This window comes from Zootoca vivipara, chromosome 12 (genome assembly GCF_965207765.1).
Source record: "Zootoca vivipara chromosome 12, rZooViv2.hap1.1, whole genome shotgun sequence".
NCBI classification, from domain to species: Eukaryota; Metazoa; Chordata; class Lepidosauria; order Squamata; family Lacertidae; genus Zootoca; species Zootoca vivipara.
Genome location: NC_142595.1, coordinates 31,212,698 through 31,235,071, shown reverse-complemented (window position 1 = coordinate 31,235,071; position 22,374 = coordinate 31,212,698). Strand labels below are relative to the sequence as shown.

Genomic DNA, 22,374 nt, shown 5'->3' with positions numbered 1-22,374 from the left:
AGCACTGGCTGAGCTCTGAAATACAATAGGTTCTCAGAAATCTCTGCTTTCCCTCTGGGGAGTAAGCCAATCTCCATACTGTAATTCTCATGCAGGTGCCACTCTGGCCCATTCAAACCAGTGTCTACTTTTGCATCTCCTCTGATCTCATTCTGTTTCTTTCTTCAGCTGACTGGCCTCACATCCTCCAACTCTGAGATGATTCTGCAACATCTCTTCAGCCAGGTAAGCATGTGCAGGAGGGGAGAAGGGCTACAGTAGTTGGTGCATGGAGAGTGTGTCAGAGATAAAATGTACCAGGGATGCCCCCCTCTGTCTGAGAAGGTGCTCTCTAGTGATGAGACAGCGTTTGCCAACCTGGTACCCTCCAGATTATTTGAACTGCAAGTCCTATCGGCCTCAGTCAGCACAGCCATGCTGTCTGGAGTGGATTGGACCTGTAGCCCAAAACCTTTGGAGCACAGCAGACTGGCAAAAGTTTGTGTCGGATCAAGCTGAAACCATTCTTTAAAATTCATGGATTTAGAACTTGATGGATTTTTTTATTATTATTGATTAAAAAATAGTGTCATACTTTAAATCCACTTTTTGCTATATGTACATTACCCCGTATTTGTATGGACAGCTCTTTATCTGTATATAATAAGCATGGTTAGAATTGGCCACCTTTATAACATAAATAAAACAACAAGACATCGTCATGGAGTCAGTATAGAAGCAGCTAAAACAATAAGGCAGACTATGTGAACTGTTAAAATGGCTGGGTAAATAAAATTTCAACCTGGCCCTGCAAATAATGTCAGCAACAGCCACACATCAGTACAGAAGGTATTCTGTATTATCTTTCCAACTATTTTCTCTCTTGTTTTGCAAAATTACCAGGAAATTACATGGTAGTGCTTTACCCCTGCACCTTATTCCAAACTATGTAATTTTTCTATAGTGCTTGCATTTCCCTGGTTATCCTCACTGATTCTAATATTTGTGAGTTTTATGCCGATGTGTTTATTTTAATAACAAAAGTAATTGCACGTATAATGGTTGTGCATATCACTTTACAGAGTAATAAAACAAAAGAAGAAATCTCCATTTTTATTTTTTTTATTTTTTAAAAGCAGCCTCACCAGACCTATTCAGTGAACCCAAGGCCAACATATATTCATTTCGTTCCAACATTTAAATGTTAGGTACCACCACCACCCCATTTATATTCAGCTTGACTGGTATATTGGTAATAATTACTACAGTAATTATGCTATCAAACAGGGTTTTTTTTAAGCATTATGACCAAAAACCAGGAACTAAAATCTAAATTTCTAAAAAGTGGAGAAAGCAACGGAGGGAAGAAAGATGGAAAGGATGCACAAAACTGTAGAAAAAGACTAATGGGTGGAATAGCTTCTGCCTGTACATAAGTGGGTAGAAGGGATAGAAAATATGAAATGTCCTCTGTTCTTCTGGAAAAGATCCATTCAAATGAAGGGTGGGCACGCTCTGATAGCCCCCACTCTTCTCAATAGTGCTTGCTCAGGAGAACTTCCCACTTGACCCTAGCCTCAGTGGAGAAGCTGCCTTTGTCTTCAAAAACCACCATCTGGCTACCACTTCACTTTACCTCATGATTTCTTAAGTTGCTTTTAAAGATGGTTTTTCTTGTTTTGTCACTTATTGTTTGCCACCCTGGGCTCCTTTGGGAAAGAGGGCAGGATATAAATATAATAGAGAATAATAATATTGAGCCACTATGTGGGGAAATGGCTCTATGTGGGGAAATGCCAGCATAGTGCCCTTGTTTGAGTGAAGAACTGAGGAGCTCTGTTATCCATGTCACCATAGTGCCAACTGAACTGGGGTTCAGCAATGCCTAGCCCTGTGAGTGTGACACACACATTTTTCAGTTTTGCCAGGATTAGCAACCTTGGATGTTCAGAATCATGACTGGAGAACAAGGGAAAGAAGAAAGGCACATCGCAATGTCAGCTTCGGTTACCTCAACAATCACCATCTAAACTCGAGGGCCAGAGCACGGCCTGTTTTGCAAATTTGATGAAAATGAATGAAGATGGTTTTGCTTTCTCTAAACAAGGGGTGGCTGGAGTTGGTGTCCAATTAAGCATCTTAAAAAGAAAATAGTGTGGATTTGATGACAGGCCAGTGGTGTGTGTTTTTGGGGGGGGGGATGTTTGGCATCCTTTGCATTTTTGCAAAAAAATAAATAAATAAATGTAATTTACATTTGAGAGAAGTGATTGGGATTGCCAAATTCCCCAAAGAAAATATCTTGTGCCTGTTCCAATCTGTGGAAATCAGACAGCAGAGCTTTTCATAGCACAGAAATAAGCATTTCCATGTACTAATTACGGCATGGCTTAATTGAGTGGGATTAGGATATTGCATTAATGCCCCATTTATGTTCTTCCACAGGAGGAACTGTCTAAGAACACTGAGCTGGTGCAACATCAGAGGCACGTCCTGAGTAATGCAACCAATTTGCCCAATATCCACCTGTACTGGAGCAGCTACAACAGGTGTGTGGGGGGGCAGGACTTACCTGGGTGGGGACACAGCATCAGAGACCAGCGTGAGGGCTTGTCAAGGTTGTGTTGGCAGCAGCAAGCCAGAGCAAGGAAGATAGCTGTTGTGCAAGAAACAGATCCAGACTAAGCAGGAAGTCTTTTATTAGACCTCTTCCTGCCTAGGTACACCCAGTGGCCAGCGGTCTAGACACCAATAAGATTTTACTGCTCAGGAATATGTTCCCTCTGTAAATTCTTTTGAATTTAAACTGACATTTAATTTTCTTGTCAGTTATGTTGCTTTGTTGTTTTTTTAATTTATTTTTTTATAAATTTTTATTTTGAATTTTCATAATACAACAGAAAAAAGAAATAAAGAAATAAATATAAATATACTTCCTACTTCCAAAACAACATTTGATAATAAATATACAAATTATAATACAACTAAATACAAAGGGAAAAAAACTACCAAAACTACCAAACAAATCAAGATAATTAGTTCCTTCTCACCCTTCACCCTTCACCCTACACCCCCCCCCCCCGTGTGACATCCAGACTATTCACTATTTCGACATTGGTTTCCCAAAAGAATTTTTGTATACCTTTTTGGATATTTTATATCTTGATTATTTATATTACTTGAAGCCTTCACCTGTCTGCTAAGAGGTTGGCGTTTTCCACAAATTTCTTCTTATAACTATTGAATTTTTCCCAATCTTTATCGACTTTGTATTCAGGTATCCCTTTGATTTATCCTATTTTCCTTGCCATATTTTGATGTCTTATTAATTTGGTTTGCCAGTCTTCTATCTTTGGAATTTGTACACTTTTCCATCTCTTTACTATGAGAAGTCTAGCGGATGTGGTTGCATACATAATTAAACACTTGTCCCCTTGTCCCCTTGCTTTGAACATCTATTTTATGTTTTATCTTCTTCTGCTATGCTTGATTTTGGAATGTTTCATGCAATGTTTTAATTTAGGTTGTAAAGCACTTTGTGGTGTTCTTCTTAAAAATATAAAGTGGCATAGAAATGAAATGAATAACAGCAACAACAAAGTTGCAGGTGATAATAATACGTAACAATAAAATAGGTGCAGATTCCCTGCTCAAGCCCTGGTGGCCTCTAGTTCTCCAGCAGACTAGAGTTTAGCAATGTTAGGTAGTTGGCAGGGATATAAATATTAAGGTATCTAAATAAATAACTGGAACCAGGACTGGCGCAAGACATTTGCATGCACACACAATTCCACATATGGAGGTTAACTGGGCTGGCAATTCGATTTTGCTTAGCACTTCTAACAGTGCTATGGACTGAGGAAAGCAGGCTCATTGTGGCTGCACAGTGCTGGCTGCATAACAAGCAACAGAAGGGTACAACCAGGGGGTGCTCAGAATGATAATGCCCCCCCACCAGCATTTACCGCCTGAGGCAATTGCCTCATTCTGCCTAATGGCAAGCCCCCCTGTGACTGAATAATAATAATAATAATTTATTATTTATACCCCGCCCATCTGGCTGGGTTTCTCCAGCCACTCTGGGCGGCTTCCAACAGAATATTAAAATACAAGAATCTATTAAACATTAAAAGCTTCCCTAAACAGGGCTGCCTTCAGATGTCTTCTAAAAGTCTGGTTGTTGTTTTTCTCTTTGACATCTGCTGGGAGGGCGTTCCACAGGGCGGGTGCCACTACCGAGAAGGCCCTCTGCCTGGTTCCCTGTAACTTGGCTTCTCGCAACGAGGGAACCGCCAGAAGGCCCTCGGCGCTGGACCTCAGTGTCTGGGCAGAACGATGGGGGTGGAGACACTCCTTCAGGGGAAACACTCTTTAATTCCCACACAGCCTTTCCTCGAACTTCTGACAGCTACAAGTTTTCTGTTCGGTATTAACTGCTTGCTTTTTCTATTGAAAGAACTACTTGCCTTTAGAGAAGCACGCCCTGTGTGTTACAGCATGGATCACTGCTCTGAGCATGTCTCCTGACTGGAAGGCAGCAAGCCCAGGGCAGTGTGACTCATGCAAGGATGGAACGGGTGGTTCTGCTGCATCTCTTCTTCGGGGAATAGCCGAACATCCGTTCAGACTCAATGCTGAATCACAGTAGAATCGCCCGTCTCCATCTGAAATGGATTGGAAAGGGGTGGCTGTTTCCAAAGTTGAGGGAGCCCTTGGAGAAGTGCCACCTGGTGCCGTTCCACTCCTACAAGGTCTTGGGGATAGGGCCTCTGTGTGGCTAATTTTGTAGTTCTGGATGACGACCCTGTCTTTTATTTCACCATAACTCAACTTCCAGGGCACTGTTGTAAAAAGAGTTTGGGGAAAAACACAGCCCCCGTCTGGTGTCAGTATGAGTGTTTGTTTAAAGAGGGCCCAAAACAGGCACCCACAGTGATGCTGTGTACGCACCATACACTTATTTTAATTTAAATGTAAGTTGTGTTCTGCTGGTGTACCAGAGCTGAAAGGAGCCACTTGCTGAAACTGGGCCTGGGTAGATGTTTTAGGTTCACGGAAGCCCTTAATAATTTCCTTCAATCCTCATTTCCTCTCATGGAACACAGTTTAAGGAGTTGCCATTCTAATGAACTTGCTGCTTGTTGTTTTTTGTGGTTTTTTTTGCTCACTCATAAATTTAAGCTCATGCTTCTCAAAAAGGCTGCTCTGTTTAAAGGTTTTGACAATACGCTGGTGTGTATTATTTAAACATAAATCTGGTAAATGCTTTGAAGGTGTTTCCTGCTTGGCAGGGGGTTGGACCGGATGGCCCTTGTGGTCTCTTCCGACTCTATGATTCTATGAAATCAATGAACTGATGGACCGTTCAAGTCAAAAGGCAGATGACTGAAGCCTTTGTATTATTTCAGTCATACGTAAGCTGCATTGTGCGTGGTTGTGAAAAGACGGGATAATGATAAATAATAACTGCAGTTGTTTAGTCACTGCACCATTTGGTTGGCCCAGGGAAAGGGATGAGACACAGGGAGGAGTGTGTGTGTGTTGGGATTCTGCAGCAGCTCCAGGGGGGGTAGGGAGAATGCAGGATGTTATATTGGTGGTAGAATTCAATCTTCAGAAAATCTTAACTTTATGTATAAAAAGAAAAAGAAAGAAGCAAGTTCCCAGGCCTCATGGCTGCGAGGATATGTTTGAATGTCTGTTGGCAATGCCAAAGAGAAATCTCAGGTGCTGGAGGAGTGGCTGAATAAGATTTCCAGACATGAGGGTATGGCTTGCATACTTCTTTGCTTCGCCATATGACTAGTAAAAACAGAAAGACAAAGCAATCCCTTATCTAAAGCCTTGCAAGCCGGGATATAAGGTGGGAATAATGCTGCCCCCTACCCTGGGCTAGCTCCAGGTGAATGCAGCTGAGGGATCCAATATAGTATATATTAGGGATGGCATATTTTGAAGAGCAAAAAAGAGGATCCTATGACAGACACTCAAAGCAAATACAGTGTTCCCTCGACTTACGAACTTAATCCGTTCCAAATGCACATTCATAGGTCAAAAAGTTTGTAAGTTGAAGCGCGGCTTCCCATAGGAAAAGAAATATTACGAAAGATTCATAAGTTGAGGAAACCGCATTAAAAAATTCGTAAGTCGAGGGAACCGTATTAAAAACCGCCAATAGTTTCCGTTCGGATGTAGAAAAATTCGTGAGTGTGCGGCCATTTGTCCCTATCGTAAGTCGAAACCTACGGATGTTGAGTCATTTGTAAGTCGAGGGACCACTGTAAATGCAATTTGTCCCAAATTTTACCCCTGAAAAAGAGGACGTGGCCTGGAAAAAAGAGGACCCTTGGCTACCCTATTTTAAAAGCACATCGCTTCCACTGAAGAATCCTAGGAACTGTAGATGGTTAAGGGTGCTGGAAATTGTATCTTTGTGAGATGTAAACTACAGTTCCCAGGATTCTTTGGGGGGAAGCCATTCACTTTAAATGTATTTTGAATGCATGATGCGGATGTGACATGAGAGTCAGGGCTTCAGCATGCCACCCCCAAATGCCCCAGTGCCAACTTCCCACCCGTTGAGCAAAGCTCAGGGCTTCTACTGAGAGCAGTGTTCCTCTCCACTGGCAGAAGGAGATGGAAAAGGCAAGTAGTTGTGATTCCCCTTGCCCCTCCCTCCCCAGGAGTAAACATCAGGATCGTATCCTCAGTGATGCAAACTTTTTAAAAGAGTTGCAACTGAACAATGCAAAATAAGAGGATGATGCAAATTGCCATCAGGTTAGAGAATTACCATGCTCTGCTTGGTGTAGGGTGTAGATTGGCTGCAGAATTCGGACTGATTGTGCTGGGATTATTTTTTTTGTTTTCTTCGTATTTCACCAGTACGCTTGGTCCTGAAAGGAGGCAAGGTTGCCAACCTCTGGGTTAGAAGGAGATTTATGTGCCTTCAACAATTGTATGGAGAGGAGATGTTTGGAAGGGCCACAGTGAAAGGAGCACTTTTTTGAAGTGCAGGGGTTGGCAACTCTTAAGACCTAGAGTTATATAACAAGGGAGACCAGCATATGGAGAGCCCAGTGATGGTATTGGTATGCAGGGGCAGGGAGCGGGTTGCATAAGAAGGTCTTTGTTTAGGAGGCTGGGGGAAAAAAAATAAGCTTACAATTCCCTTCTTTCCCCCCTTACAGCCGCCGAGACCTGAGCTTGGAGCGCGGAGGAGACATCACTTTCAAGTGAGTGCCAGCCAGCCCCTGCATTTTCTTTCACACATTTGTGTCCTAAAGTTGCCACCTTTGCTTCTGGTAGGCCTCACATGCTGTCAGCAGCAAAGGGAATTGGTTTTTAAAAATACAGATTAGAGGTTCGGGTTGATACTTGACGCACAGTTCATCCTAACACAACACTGAAAAAGATGCACGTTAAGAGGGTTGCCAGCTGAACAGGAAAACTGGTCTGGCCTGCTCTTGTGCCTTTGAACAGCAGCTTGGGATGCTAGCAGTGCAGCTATTCATGAAACTGGATATGAAAATTATTACCTTCTAAAGCCTGCAGATGAAGCATTGCTTAAAGCAGTGTTTCCCAACCTTGTGCCTCCAGCTGTTTTCGGACTACAATTCCCATCATTCCTGACCACTGGTCTTGCTAGCTAGGGATGATGGGAGTTGTAGTCCAAAAACAGCTGGAGGCACAAGGTTGGGAAACACTGGCTTAAAGGCATAGGAACAGTGGTAAATTGAAAAATTAGCAATTAGTAAAACCTCCATGAACCTCCGCCTCGTCTAGCGTCCATTCTGGCGAACATCTGCGGCAAACCCAGAAGTACGGGAACGGGTTACTTCTGGGTTTGCAGCTGGCGCATGCGCAGAAGCACTAGATTGCGCTTCGCGCATGCGCAGAAGCTCAAACCACTCCGCGCGCACAGACGCAGCACTTTGCCTTGCGTCCTCTACGGCTAGCGGCCGGGGCTCCGGAACGGATCCCGGTCAAAAACAAGATACAACTGTACTTTTAAAGCACTTCTGCATTCAAACCTATATAAGTAATTTAGAATCTCTAGGAGGAAAAGCTGGAAGAGCAGTGCCTTCCCACCTATTCCTGCATTGCTTCTCATCCTCATTAATCTTATTTTAGATTAATTAGTGACAAGCTTGCTCTGTTTTCCCAGCAATTCTCCCCCCCCCCCTTTACACTCTGAAACTTCAGGGACTGGCTTGCATGATTAATTAATCGAAAATAAAAGGTGTGACCTTGTGAATAACTCCCAGGGTGGCAAGAGGGATGTGGAAAGAGAGATGCTAAAAATAGCAATTTCTTACGTTGTGTCTGAACGAAGGCAATCTTGCACTGCAGTTTTTGTTCTTTCTTGTTTTTTTCACTGATCCCAACTTAGTGGGTCAGCGTCCTTGGGCATCTCTCAAGACCCCAGTAACTGCCACCCCAAAAATCCTCGCTACTGTCATATGCTCACTTGGCAGCTTTCTGGGCACACCAGTGAGGAAAAGGCGCCAATTCTGCAGGCATCAAGCAGGGGCTACACGGAAAGGCAACTGGGGGGGGGGGCTCCTCCAGATTCCTCCAGGTGCATTTTGCCTCTGGGAAGGGCTATAGCTCAGTGGTAAAGTCTTGCATGCATAAAATCCTAAATTCAATCCCTGGCATCTCCTGGTAGGGCTAGACAGGCACTCCCAGTCAGTGTAGACAGGATTGAGCTAGGTGGGTCAATGGTCTGACTCAGTACAAGGAAGCTTCCTAAATTTCTGTGTGTCATTGGCACAATAATAGTGCAATAGTGGTGAATATATACCAGAGGTCCACACATTGATAAGTTATTTCTGCAGTGCTTCCCCAATGTTATGGCATTGCCGTTTGGAGGGGCACTCTTGTGCTATAGTGCAACAAAGTGGTGGTGGTGGGGAATAAAGCGGAAAATCTGTGTATAAAAAGTTACAGGATTTCAGCAGGAAGACACAGGCACAAACAGCATTGAACGTGGAATCACATACAACTTCCCCAATATCTTCATGAATCCACAATGAAAAGGAGGGGCTCTGACTGCTCTTCTGAGGGACCCAGAAAAAGTTGTTTATAACCCTGATTTTATTTTATTTTATTTTATTGTGCTCATCTTCATGAGTTTCCCATTCTTGTACACTTGCTCCTTTGAGGAACCACAAGCTATTCTTTTGATTGAGCTATTTTATTTTCAAAAAGAAACCAACGCCCTGAATTGACACAAAATTCAGCTGCACACCCTTTTATAACAGCAAAACTCTGCTGGAATGGGAAGTTAATGGGAAGGAGGACTTCCATCTCTGTAGGATTTGGATATAGCCCTTGGTACTTGTGCCAGATTTCATGAGGGGCCTGGGCTGGCTCAAGCTATATTGCTTCTTCAGGCAAAAGAAAAATATGCACACAGCCTTATTGCCGTCTGTAGACCCAAAATACACAGTACAACAATAATTAATAATAATCAATAATTATAATTTTGCTGTTCCCAATATTGACACCTTATATGCAGGGAGATTACAGTCCTTCCTTAAGGGTCTTCCCAATTGCAGTCAGGTGGCGCTGTGGGTTAAACCGCAGAGCCTAGGGCTTGCCGATCAGAAGGTCAGCGGTTCCAATCCCCGCGACGGGGTGAGCTCCCGTTGCTTGGTCCCAGCTCCTGCCAACCTAGCAGTTTGAAAACACGTCAAAGTGCAAGTAGATAAATAGGTACCGCTCCAGCGGGAAGGTAAACGCCGTTTCCGTGCGCTGCTCTGGTTCGCCAGAAGCGGCTTTGTCATGCTGGCCACATGACCTGGAAGCTGTACGCCGGCTCCCTCGGCCAATAAAGCGAGATGAGCGCCGCAACCCCAGAGTCGGTCATGACTGGACCTAATGGTCAGGGGTCCCTTTACCTTTTACTTCTGGTTCACAATTGGATGGAGTGAGGAGATGGAGCTGCTACTGGGGAAATGGCGGCTGCCCTGCTTCCTCAAATGTTCGCAGGGTGGAGGGTAGTGTGCTTCTCCCTTGAGGGTTTTTGACGGCAAAACTGTGTGGCTCTCGAAGTTTGACCCCACTCTCCACCCACCCAAAATGGTCTGTATGGCCTCTAGGGCTGAGCTGACCCTGAGACAGGAGGGTATCAGTAGGGTACTGTGGTTGCTAAGCAACCTTAGGAAGCACCTCTGCACCCCAAACAAAACTGAACTGATGCAGTGGGCAAGAGTGTGCAGCTGATTGCCAGGTCCCCTTTTACACAAACTTCCAGGATAGACATGCCCTGGATTGACTCTGAGGCAAGGATTCCTGCTGTCCCCACCACCCAGAGAGGCCTGGCTCATCACCAGCAGTACCCTGTGAAGACGGGGCCACCTGAGAGCATAACTACATGTTACATGGACCACTTGAGAGATCTGTTTGGTGTGATTACTAATGGCTCCTGCACCAAGAGTCAGAGAGAGTGGGACGTGATAGAGATCAATTGCAGTGGAGGAGGAATCATTGGCTGCTTTCCCCCCTCTGTTGTTTATCTCCTCTTATTTTCCTTCTTTAACAGCTAACTTCCCCGACTTCTCTTCCTCTGAGTGCCTGGGAAAAATTAGTCACTTGGGGCAAGGGCGGGGCGGGGGGGGGGGTGAGGCAGCCAACAGCTACTCCTTCACTCTTCAGTTTCTGCCTTTTTCTGCCTGTGTGGGAGAGAGAGGAGTCTTCAGAGTTCTCCTGCAGTGCAGCTGCTCTCCTGTGGACAGTATAACACAGCCTTTCCCAACCCGGAGACCTCAGGAGCCCTTCAGATGTTTTGGACTACAATTCGCCAGTGCAGCCGTCCAAGACATCTGGAGAGAGAGCACCAGGCTGCAGGAGGCTGTTGTAGTCTGTAGGCCGCTTCTGGGCAGCCTGCTTACTGACCATCCATTTTTATTTGTTTGTGGGGACATTATGGGGTGTTGCGGGAAGCAAATGTGATCTGATACTTCAAGTCTGTTTTCCCATCATTGTGCAAAAAAAAAGTGCCCTATCGGATTTAATTGCACAACTTGAATTTTCCACTCTGTGACTGCATCCCACCTGAAAATAGCAAGAGTCTGGAAGGGCCCAGACTCCTGGAAACCCATCTTCAGACTATTTCAGGCTGAAAACATTTCTTCTCTTCTCCACTCCCCCATTCTGCTTAGCCTGCTCAAGACTGGTGGAGAACTCAAAAGCTTGCTTGCTATTTTTTTTGACATTTAGTTGGTGCTAATAAAAGTACTGCCATACTGTGGTTTGGGGGTCCATCCGTCCCCCCACGCTCTACAAACCACCTTTTTATGTAACGTAGAGTTGGGCTCTTGATGCCCCAACTCAAAAGCTGTTCACCTGTTTTGCAAGTCCCAAGTAAGCTGAGTTGCAACCTTTACTACAGCTTTAGCTTTCTGACATGTTTTTCTTCTTCTCCACCTTGCCAGATGTCCTGTGATGCTGGTGGTGGGAGACCAGGCCCCTCATGAAGATGCAGTGGTGAGTCATTGATGGTGCCAGATATCTTCTCAAAAGTTCCACAGCACCAAAAGACTATGGAGCCATTGGACCTTCAGCCCATCCTCTACTTTCTGGTTTTGACAGGAACTAAGATATCTATTGGGATGTGGGTGGCGCTGTGGGTTAAACCACTGAGCCTAGGGCTTGCTGATCAGAAGGTTGGTGGTTCGAATCCCGGCAATGGGGTGAGCTTCCGTTGCTCGGTCCCTGCTCCTGCCAACCTAGCAGTTCAAAAGCGCATCAAAGGTGTTTCCGTGTGCTGCTCTGGCTTGTCAGAAGTGGCTTTGTCATGCTGGCCTCATGACCTGGAAGCTGTATGCCGGCTCCCTCAGCCAATAACGTGAGATGAGTGCCGCAACCCCAGAGTCGGTCACGACTGGACCTAATGGTCAGGGGTCCCTTTACCTCTACCTACCGTAAGATACCTATTGTCTCACTTTGGCTCTGCTCTTTATCCTCACGCTGCCATTATCTTTCCCGCCAGGTGGAGTGCAATTCCAAACTGGACCCTACCCAGACCTCTTTCCTCAAGGTAAGCAATGCCTCTCGAGGCCACTGCAGAGGAAGCCAGTCTAGCTTTTGGCTTCCATTAACTTTGCTGCTGTACCTTTGTTATTTTGTAGACCTGAACAAAATTAAGCCAACAGCGATACATGGCACAATATTCAAAAGACATTACAGTGGGTTGCAATGCATAAATGATATAAAATACCAGGAATGTCTAAAATGAGATCTATAACATGATACCTTAAAATGTGGAACTTAAACGTGAGCCGAACAAAATAAATAACATAACCAGATTAAAAACTGTAATGCACGAGAACAGCAGCCATACAGGATAGGTTTGATCAGGAGAGATCTCCTTTTATGCTTTGCAGTCAGAAAGAGAAAGCTAGCCACAATCTCTGTTAATAACTTGTTTGAATCTGCCAAAAGGTAGGCCAGTTACCATTCAGAAGTCCTGCCTGGAAATTTTCAGATAATACAAGTCACCAATCCGATTTGATCGTCTGCATAGATTTTACAGGCAAGAAGTGCAGAAATCAAATATTCTATCATCACTTCTCCCATTTGTTATTTTATTAGGCTAGACCAGGCTTTCCCAAACTTTGGCCCTCCAGATGTTTTGGACTACAATTCCCATCTCCCCTGATCACTGGTCCTGTTAGCTAGGGATCATGGGAGTTGTAGGCCAAAACATCTGGAGGGCCACAGTTTGGGGATGCCTGGGCTAGACTTGTATACAATCACCGACAAAAACCTCTAAGCACCTTACATAAAGCAATATAACCTATTAAGAATACCCATGAAATTCAATGTTAAAAACCTGGTTGCTCCATGTTTCTTCTAGGACCATCATTTTGTCTCCCCACACCTTCTGCTTCCTCTACCTCTGTCTTTCAGGGCTGGTCTACCATCCCAATAACATCACTTTTGAGATTCCTAAAGTTTGCCTAAATCTTTTTTGCTGCCTCCCACACACCACAGCTACCTCTTTGTTTATATAACTTCAAATCTTTGAAGGATGAGTGCATAAATGCTTTCTTAAGGCTTCCTTTTGGGGTAGGGCAGGATTTTTCTGAACACAGATTCTCTGTGCCAGGAGGTAAGGCATGGGAGTATTCTTGGTAGATTGTGACTGAGGTCCCACTGGTGTCAAGGCTTTGGTGTGTCTATTCATGTTTATACAGAAATCAGCTCAGATTTTCACACACACATACAAACCAATTTCAACTTTTCCTCATCGTCTGCTGTCGCTAAACAACAACCTGTGCTTTACAGAGAATCGTTGGGAGTGGGAGGCAGCCACTTAAGAGTAAAGGCCAGATCTTCCTCCTTAGTTAGTCTTGCATATTCTCCAGCCTGTAGACAGTTGCTCCCCATTTAGATTTCTCTTTGTATCTTTCAGATGGCAGATTCTGGAGGACAACCACAGCTGACCCAGGTAAGACAGGCTGGCACAACTGGTGGGAGGGTTGGGGGCAGGACTGGATTCTGTCCATTCTGCTGCACTCAGTTAAACCCTCCCTAATGTTCCTCAATGCATTGTACCCTCTGCTAGGGCATGCTTCAAAAGTTTGTGCACACTACTTCGATTTAAACAGAAAAGTCACTTTGGGAAGGGGTGGTTTAGAGTTAGAAGAGGAAGCACTTACCGTAATTTCCCCTTCCCTGCTGCTGTTTCTCCAGCTCCAGATGCATCTCACAAAAGTTTTCAAGGTCCCAATAACTTGCAAATATATACCTGTGGGTGCTTCTGGACTGTTGCTGTTTTCTAGTAGGATCAATCAATTACAATTGATTGGCAGATCTTGTACAAGAAACCTGCTTCCCCAGAATATGAGACTTTTGGGGATAATAAAAAATAAAATTCAACATTCATAGAATAATTGTCTTTGTCCTGAAACTGGGTATAGACCCCTTCCCAAAATGTGACTGAACTTATGTCCAATTGTTGCTTTTTAACTTATTGTGGGTTCTTCTACCTCCAACCCCAAGCATTGGTGTGGGGTGTTTTGTTTTTTTTAAGTACTTACCTTGTAAAGAGGGAGGCAAGATTACAAACATGATGTGAAAAAGGATTGGCTGGTTATGTTTCCACCTTGACATTAGCACACCTCTAATGTTTTCCTTCGCTCTTTCTCTTTCTTCCCTCTTTTCCGTCCTTCAGCCTGGTAAACTGACTGAGGCTTTCAAGTACTTCGTACAAGGCATGGGATACAGTGAGTATTCGATCCTAGACCTTCTGCCCCTCCCCCATACATCCCTCAGAGGGCATGCATTACTGGGAATGTTTGAGCCAGAGCAGAGATTTCTCAGAATACCCGTCCCCTCAATACCTCAGCTGTGTGGTTTCCTGATCCAATTGTGTGATTGCCAGGGCTGATCACTAAGAGATCCATCTTCTTCCTTCCTCTGTGAGCATCAGAAGACCCTGTCCACTGTCTCTACCTTGACTGGGCCCTGCACCCAGTTACAGTGCTCCCCATAGCCCCTTGCAGTAACGAAGGGATTAGTCTTTTTCCAAGCACAAAGTTCCCTCCATCCTTCCCACAGCTGACATTCTCCTCCTTGTGACATTCCTGGGGGCCTCTTAGATTAAGTTGCCTGGGAACTGGGGATGTCCGGAAACTGAAGCCAGTTGGCCCTTGAAAAGTGGCCAGCAGCGAATTCTTGTCGGGGGGGGGGGTGTCTTTTCTTTGTAGACTGGGGTATATTTTCCTGTTTCTCCTCAGTCCCTTATGTACTGGACAAGAAACTGAGTCAGGGGTCAGGTACCTTCTGTGGTATTTCCACCCAACCACCTATAACCCTTTGACACACTCTCTCCCCAGCTTGCCTGCCACACCCTCCCTTGTGACTTCCTCACTCCCTTGTTCTCTAAAACTCACACTTACACCACCTCCCGTTAGGACACAGCGAGCTGTTTGCAGTGACGATGAGAAAGCTAAATTAGGTTTATTTGGATTTCTGTCGTGCACCTAAGTCAATAAGGCTGGTGATGTGCCTTTGTATAATATTGTACACTGTATGACACTATCGGACAACAAGGACTACCGCAGTTCTGCACCATGCAAACCCTAAGTTTGCATTCCAAAACAAATTTGCTCACATTATCAACATGCTTTGCAAATGACCTAATTATGTACAAATTCGATCAATTTGCACCCCAATCTAGGCCTTGACTGTGCAAAATATTTGGGGGTGGGGGAAAGAAAGTGGTGATGATGCATGGCTTTGTTTTGGAGAAGGGATACAATGCAAAATGGCAATAAGTGATGGAGGGAGCAGGACCGCAGGCCTTGTTGATGCAAGTTATTCACAAGATCTGAAATCATCTGCATGAGCCTTCCCCAGAGGAGTCTGCCTTAAGGCCTTTCTCCCTCCCCCCGCCCAGTTGCACTGGGTTCTGCCTCACATTGGGGGTGCCTGGTGTGCGTGCGTGATGTCACACATGCCACATGTGTGACGTCACACAGTGTGGGGCGCACATGACTCAACAGGCCCCATCAGACCCTTCTGTGGCTGTGATCGGCCCCAAAAGCCCCAACGGGCAACCACAGTGGAAATTTTGTGGATGCCCCAGAACCCAGGGTCCCCCAGAGATGGGCTTCTCCCTTCCCACCGCCCTAGTCAGCCCTTAACTTGCTCTGCGGGTCTCAGTGCACACAGGTGCTGAGAATTTGAAGAAAGGTGAACTTGTACACACATATAAAACCAACAAGTGTTGCACAATTCCCTGGTAGTTCCAGATCCGTATTTCACACCCAAAGGTGCTCAGCCCCAAATGTGTCTTAGAAGCTGTAGTGCCATGTGAAGACTCTGCTGACCTTGGGCTGATTGCTCAGCCTGCCTTGGAGCAGCAAGACCTGGGAGGAGCGACCTATGTCTGACTGCCCATTTCTTTTTTCTCCTCCCCACAGTGGCTTCGTCCTGCATGACGCGCCTCTCCCGCTCGCGCACCGCCTCTCTGTCCAGTGCAGCCTCAGGGGACGGGAACCGCTCCCGCTCGCGCACGCTGTCCCAGAGCAGCGAGGTGGGGGCACCTCAGCCGCCAGCCCCCACCATGGAGGTGTCCTGCTGAGCGCCGGGCCAGGGGACGAGGCCGCCTCCCACCTCTAAACAGGACTTCTTCTGCTATCCCACAATGCACTCCGGCCACTGGGCCATGTGACGATCTCCCCTAACGGTACTAAACGTCCAGGGAGGCCCAGATGGGATGCAATTGTACTCTTTTTAAAACAAACATTAACTCCCCATGACCCTTCCTTCTCGCCCAACACATACACACCCTCCCTCGCCAACCCTGCCCTCTTCTCTCCCGTAACCTCAAGACTAGTGTCGGCCCCCCACCCCAGTTCCCTTAGTGACCCCCCCCTTGGCACCTAGGGAGGTATGGATGGAATGCTATACATTTTCTAAAGTGTTAAATCATCCTGCACCTGTTCTGAATTTCTCCTCGGTCCTCCTTCCTTTTGCACACTTAGGTTCCTTAATAAGGGAAGTCTGGATTAGCGTTGGGTTTCTTTCTGTCTTTCTCTCCTGTCTAGATCATAACTAACCATGGTTCCTCCTCCCCTTGATTTCTGAGTGATTCGTTCTTGGAGTAGCCTGGATGGGCAACAGATTGCCTTGCTAGCTCTCTCTCTCTCTCTGTCCCCTCCGGAGTGTACGTAGGCAAAAAAAGCAGGACCTCACAAGAGAGACGCACAAGCCCCCCTTAGAAGGACTTGTTATGCTCCTGTCATGCTGACGTAGTGCCCCCCCAGCATGGCGGTTGCTTCACCCCAACTCCATCACCCCTCTGCCCTCATTGCCCGCCTCATCTCCTGAGATTTCTGTCCATTCCGTCTGCCTTGGGAGGTTAGAGTTCCTTCTCCAGGGCTTAGACAACTTCTATTCTTCCCCATTCTCACTTCAATAGAAACGGAGCCCTCAGCCGCTCCTCCTCGCCCGTCATCTCTCTCGCTTTCGTTTCTCATCTTCCCCATGCAGACACCTCACCTTAGCCATTTTCTTTCCCACCCGAAACCCCTTGTAGATGGTAGCTGCGTTGTGATATGCATGTACGGTTCCTGCTAAGACAGCGAGTGATTTGGGCAGTTGGGGGCATTTTGGGAGGCTGGGCAAAGCTAAAATTAGGGGTTGGGGAGGGTGGGGTTGTTCCTTTTTCAGGATGTTTTAGGGGGGATGCTGGGAGGGGAGACTTGCTGGAGGCTTGAGCTGGATTGCTTTGTTGTGACTGTGCCAGGCACATATGTCAACAGGCTACAGTCATACTGGCTTTGTGTAATGAGATGAGTGGAGGAGACTCCCGACTGTTATCGGCTGTGATTATTATTATTATAATTATTATTATTTTTGCAACAAGGGCTGACTGTAGTGGGTTCTGGGTGCTGGCTTTGAGCAGGGCTCTTGTGGTGCCGTGGAGGGCGAAACTTTGCGTCAGTTTAACTCTGTAACGGGATTCCAACTGTTTCAGTTCGCTGAATGTCATCAGCTGTATTTTTTTTTAAAAAAAAGAACCAACCTAAATGTATCGATAGTGTTTGCCATGTTGATCTCACAGAATAAGGAATCCAAAACAAATAAGGTAAAATAATTTCTTGGAACCAGCTGTAGGTGAGGGTATCCAGTATGTAAACTTCTGAGTGGCACAGAACGCTTCGTCGAAACCCAGAATAAAGAGTTGTTTGTGAACCCAAAAGACAATGGTCCAGTTAGAAAGTCACCTTACCTATTCTGCAAACCTGAATAGGCACTGGGGGTTAATGGTTTAGCTGCCTGTATATATGGGCATTGTTTGAAATGGATTCCAGCTGGAATTTAAACTCCACCATGTAATGGGATCCTGTTGTATTTGAGAATGTGTGGGCTCTGTGTGTTTTTTTTTTCCTTCTCCCCAGAGCCATTGATGGTGAATTCTGACTCTTAACAATAAAGTCTCTAGAGGAATGAGTTTTTGCTTCTTTTCTTATGGCCAAGGTGGCACTTTCATGCAACAAGCCAGGGCCATTTCCCACAGGACAGGGAAGTTCCCAGCACACTGTGATAAAAATGAAACACCAAAGTTTCCAGGTAGGGAGGGTCGGAGACTGAGACCGAGGCTCAGCCTCACCATGCCATCTTCTTGCACTGGCCAATCGGATGCCTCGAGGAAATGCGCAAGCAATTCACATCTCCTAGTAGTAAGTGGCACTGGCTTTGTAGCCCCAAACTAGCATGCTTCCTGAGGCTTGCAGAAGTACACTATAAACAAAAACCACAAAACCCATAAGCAGGCAACCCAGCCCACTGAAGATTGAGGATACTCGGTAGCCTGGAAATGTTGAATGTCAAATGAAAAAGGGAAATTGGGTGGGAGCATGGAGCCCCTTACAGTTTACCATATCCTAAAGGAATACTTAGTCGACCTGAACCTTGAACAGAAGCTCTTGGGCTGGGAGGTAAGGATGCACTCTCTAACATTTCGTTGCAGGTGCCACCTATGAGACTTAGCTTATCTTCACAACAGTCTCTAAGGTAGTTCTTCTATATTATTACCTCCATATTCCGGGAGGGAGATAAGGCCATGTAGGAAACTGATGTGTAGAGTAAGATTTGTGATGGACACTTGCCTGCCCACATTTACCCATGACTCTATAGAAACCCCAGGTCCATTTTTTTTTCTTTCCACAGAGCTCAGAAAGTTTCTGCTGCCCTCCTTATGGCTGGGAGGGGGCAGGAAATACTTTGGTCCCAGACCAAATAATCTAAAACGGATCATTGCTCACAACCCTCAGTGGTGATTAGGACCTCCACTTTGCCTTGAAAGGCTGGGGAAATCCACTCCCCTATATTTTCCCATCAAATCTGAAGCTCATCTTCACAGTCTGCATCATGGGTGAGGAACCAGTGGCCCTTCAGATGCTGTTGCGCTACAGTTCCCATCATCTTTGACCATTGGTATTGCTGGCTGGGGCTGATGGGATTTGTAGTTCAGCAACATCTGGACAGCAAAAGGCTGAGAATTGGTGGCCAAGCCAGATGTGATGCATCAAGGAAGACCACAAGCCAATGATTAGGATCTGCATGTCATGCTTAGCTAATTCGTTTTATTTTGTTTTCAACACTGGCATCTGGTGCTCTGGAAGGCAGTATGTAACCTTTAACCCCATGCCCTTCTCCAAATATTTTCCCCACCACCTCACCCCCCCCCACAGCTGGGAGAGACATGTACAGATTTCAGGTGAGGGAATCGTCTGAATAGCCAGTTCAGTTGAGGAGAGAGTTAAGTTTAGGGAACTTAACTTGCTGATCTTCAAATCATTTCTTACAGGTCTAAAAACGAGCAAACAAAAACTTTGCCGATATTCCTGTGGGAGATCCCAAAGTTCTCTTTCATTGTATTTGGGCTTGGAAGGGGTAAGGCTCATCCACACTCCCGTTTGTGTCATGAGTTCCAGTCACAGGTTCTAGAGGTTTTTGTTTTCCCCCAGGGAAACCCAGCGTTTACTTGTAAATCAGAACAAACGACAATGCCCAGAAAACTTGATTGACATTTGTTCTGATTCAGCAGTAAACAGCAAGTTTTCCCAGGAAAAGCAGCAGGACAAAAGAAGAACCTCTTGGACCTGTGACTAGAAATCACAGGGAAAGACAAGCATGGATGAGCCTGTAGAGCAATATGATACTGTCCTGCTTGGACTGTAACATGCAGGTGGGTGGGGTGTTTAATGCTACCCCCCCCCCCTACTAAAACGCTCCCTGCAGATAGCAAATTTGGACCCAGATACCTGAGCTAATAATTTATTACGCATGAGGAGTTTTTATTATATGTAGGTGAGCATTCAAAGAACCCGCACCCATGGAAGGGATTTTAGAGACTCCCTTGCAGCAGAATTCCCCTTTGCAGATCTGTTTTCCATCCAAGCCTTCCTCCCAGTGGAGCTGACATTCCTCTTTGCAGGGCTAACCTTTCACCAGGAGCCAAAAGTGTAAATCTTTTCCCTCTGCCATTGTGCTCCAAGCAAGCAGCTCCAAGACCAAAACACCACTCATGCTGCCAAGTGCTCCCTCTCCCCCACTGCTTCCAAAAAGAGAGTGGGGGGGGGGCAGGGTCAAAGCCTTTGTTAGTTGTTAGTTTCAAGGAACAAAAGGAGTATCCATCATTGTGGAATGGGGAAGTTTTGAACCTGTCTCTGCAAAGGCCTGGGCCTTCATCCCAGTTCGAGGCCATGTGACTGTGTCCAATGTTTTCACTAAAAACTGAATTTGGGCCCCATCTCCGCTTCCAGCAAGGAGGCTGGAAGGCCTTTTGTTTAAAAAGGCAGCAGAGCAAAAAAAAGTTGAGATTGGAATGCCAAACAACGTCCTCTAAGGCTGAAGCCATGGTATCCTGGGGGTGGGGTGGGGTGGGGTGGGGGGGGCAAGCAGTCCTATTGGAGACCTTTGAATTAGGCCATGGCTGAAAAACAAGCCTCTTTCAGCTTATTCCCTGACTCTTAGACTCAATCTATTTCAAGTCAGGCACAATTTTCCATGTGACTAGCAAACCCATAATTTGGATGTCTGCAAGTGGAAGAAATGACAGGTGGGAAACAATCCACATTGATCTGCTGTGAACTTGATTCAGGTCTGCGGAAGCACAAAGGAAGGCAGGTGTCCTCTTATTTGCATTATATTATCACACAACTATTCCCATTTAACTATGTGCAACTAAAGTTGGCTTGGGCACCACACTTCCCCGACTCCCAGCATCTCAGTCAAAAAGTGGCGCTTCTGTATATTTGAGGGGGAAATCAGCCAGAGAGTTACTATCTCTTTTAGATGCATTGGCTTGCTCCAGATCCTAGCTGCTCCCCCCAATAATGTAAGTGGGAGAAGATTATTTCTGCCAATTTCCCTCTTCTCTGCATCTTCCTGCCTAATTCACAAGGGTCCCTCAGCTTCCCAAAAAGCAGACTGGGGTGCAGGCTTGACACTTCAGAAGGAAGGGGAAGGTGGGAACGTAATGTTCTGTCAGAGATCAAGCCACTGCAATTCAAAGAAGTTTGCGCTCGAAGCCATTGAAATCCATGAGCTTAAACATGCTTAACTCTGTATAGGATGGTGGCCTTGATGTTACAGCATTTGTCTCTCGTCTGCAGCTGTGCTCAAATCAAGCTAAAGTATCAGCTCAACAAAGTGAAAAGAAGTATCACACTCCTCCAGGCTCTGTCTCCAAATAGGCAGCCTACACGTGTGTAAATACCGCGAGGTGGGCTCTTGCATGTCATGTGGAAGCTACGCTATTAACTAATTAAATAATTTTTAATTGATTCATCATTAGGGTTGCCAGGCTCAATAGAGGACAGGACTTCTGTGCCTTTAATTGCCCTGCTCTCTTTTGAGTTGAGTCTGGAAACCTTAAAGAGAAACCAGCAGACCCTTTGTTTAATTTCCAAGCAAAGGGTCTGCAAGGTTTCCAGACTCAAAAGAGAGCAGGGCAATTAAAGGCACAGAAGTCCTGTCCTCCATTGAGTCTGGCAACCCTATTCATCATCTATTTTCTAAACCACTCAGTTATATCAAAATAGATATCTCAAAACTTCAGTATCAATACCTCTGAGATACATATATGAAAGGAAATGTAATCTACAATTTAATAAATAACTTTCTTCTGTGGTTAGAAGAAACAGCTGTATCTCCCATTCTCATTGAATCTAGCTAACACACCAGAATAGTTTTATCTTCAAAATATGAACAAGTCCATTTATTTGTTAACTATGAGGAAGCCAATTATGGCTAAACGTCTAGCCACACTTACATCATGAGACTAAACCTCTTGGCACTTTTAGTGGTGTTTACTTCTGAGTATTCATGGACAACCATTGACTGTATCCAATGTCAATTCTAATTTACTAATTTAGGCCCCTAAATCCCAATGAGTCTAACACTAGATACAACTCATAGCATTTAACCATAACGGTGCTAGCCCCTATAGAAAATCCTCTACTCTTCATTCCCTAGTTTCCAGCTTTTCTTGACCTTTTCCAGCTTTTCTTTAAGCAATGAATGCTGGCACTTGCTTATACATCTGAACGGTAAATGTTCTGTCGGTGCAGGAAAAAGCAATTTCCTTATTAAAGATGCTAATCACATTATTGGGGCGGGGGATGATGAGCCGCAGAAGAAATCGAGCCCTAATTAGGGACACTAACAAAGAGGAGCTAAAGACTGGACCAGCTGTTCCATGAAAAACAGCTGGTGCAGACACACCCTATGGAGATGAGAGGCGGGTACTGGCATGTTTTTTGACTTGAGCGCCTATTGCCTAGGGTTATTGGTGGTAGACTGCTGCTCTCTGCTGGCCATGATGGAAACTGCACAGCAAAAAAGGGCATAGGGACCTCCACAACT

General features: G+C 45.4%; 1 protein-coding gene across 5 annotated transcripts in view; it reads left to right on the top strand.

The window, feature by feature from the left end:
* The window catches only part of NDRG2 (NDRG family member 2), a 44,422-nt gene extending 26,470 nt beyond the window's left edge, over positions 1 to 17,952 (top strand). For 4 of the 5 annotated variants that reach the window (XM_035134313.3, XM_035134311.3, XM_035134314.3 and 1 more), the window contains 8 exons: positions 169 to 225; positions 2,425 to 2,528; positions 7,170 to 7,214; positions 11,421 to 11,472; positions 11,978 to 12,025; positions 13,403 to 13,438; positions 14,165 to 14,216; positions 15,918 to 17,952. In XM_035134313.3, the coding sequence (XP_034990204.1) occupies positions 169 to 225; positions 2,425 to 2,528; positions 7,170 to 7,214; positions 11,421 to 11,472; positions 11,978 to 12,025; positions 13,403 to 13,438; positions 14,165 to 14,216; positions 15,918 to 16,078 (555 nt within the window). In that variant the 3' untranslated portion in view covers positions 16,079 to 17,952. Of the gene's footprint in view, positions 1 to 168; positions 226 to 2,424; positions 2,529 to 7,169; positions 7,215 to 11,420; positions 11,473 to 11,977; positions 12,026 to 13,402; positions 13,439 to 14,164; positions 14,217 to 14,729; positions 14,764 to 15,917 lie in introns of all 5 variants that reach the window. The other variant, XM_088655661.1, reaches the window with a different exon arrangement.
* The last annotated feature ends 4,422 nt before the right edge of the window (positions 17,953 to 22,374 follow it).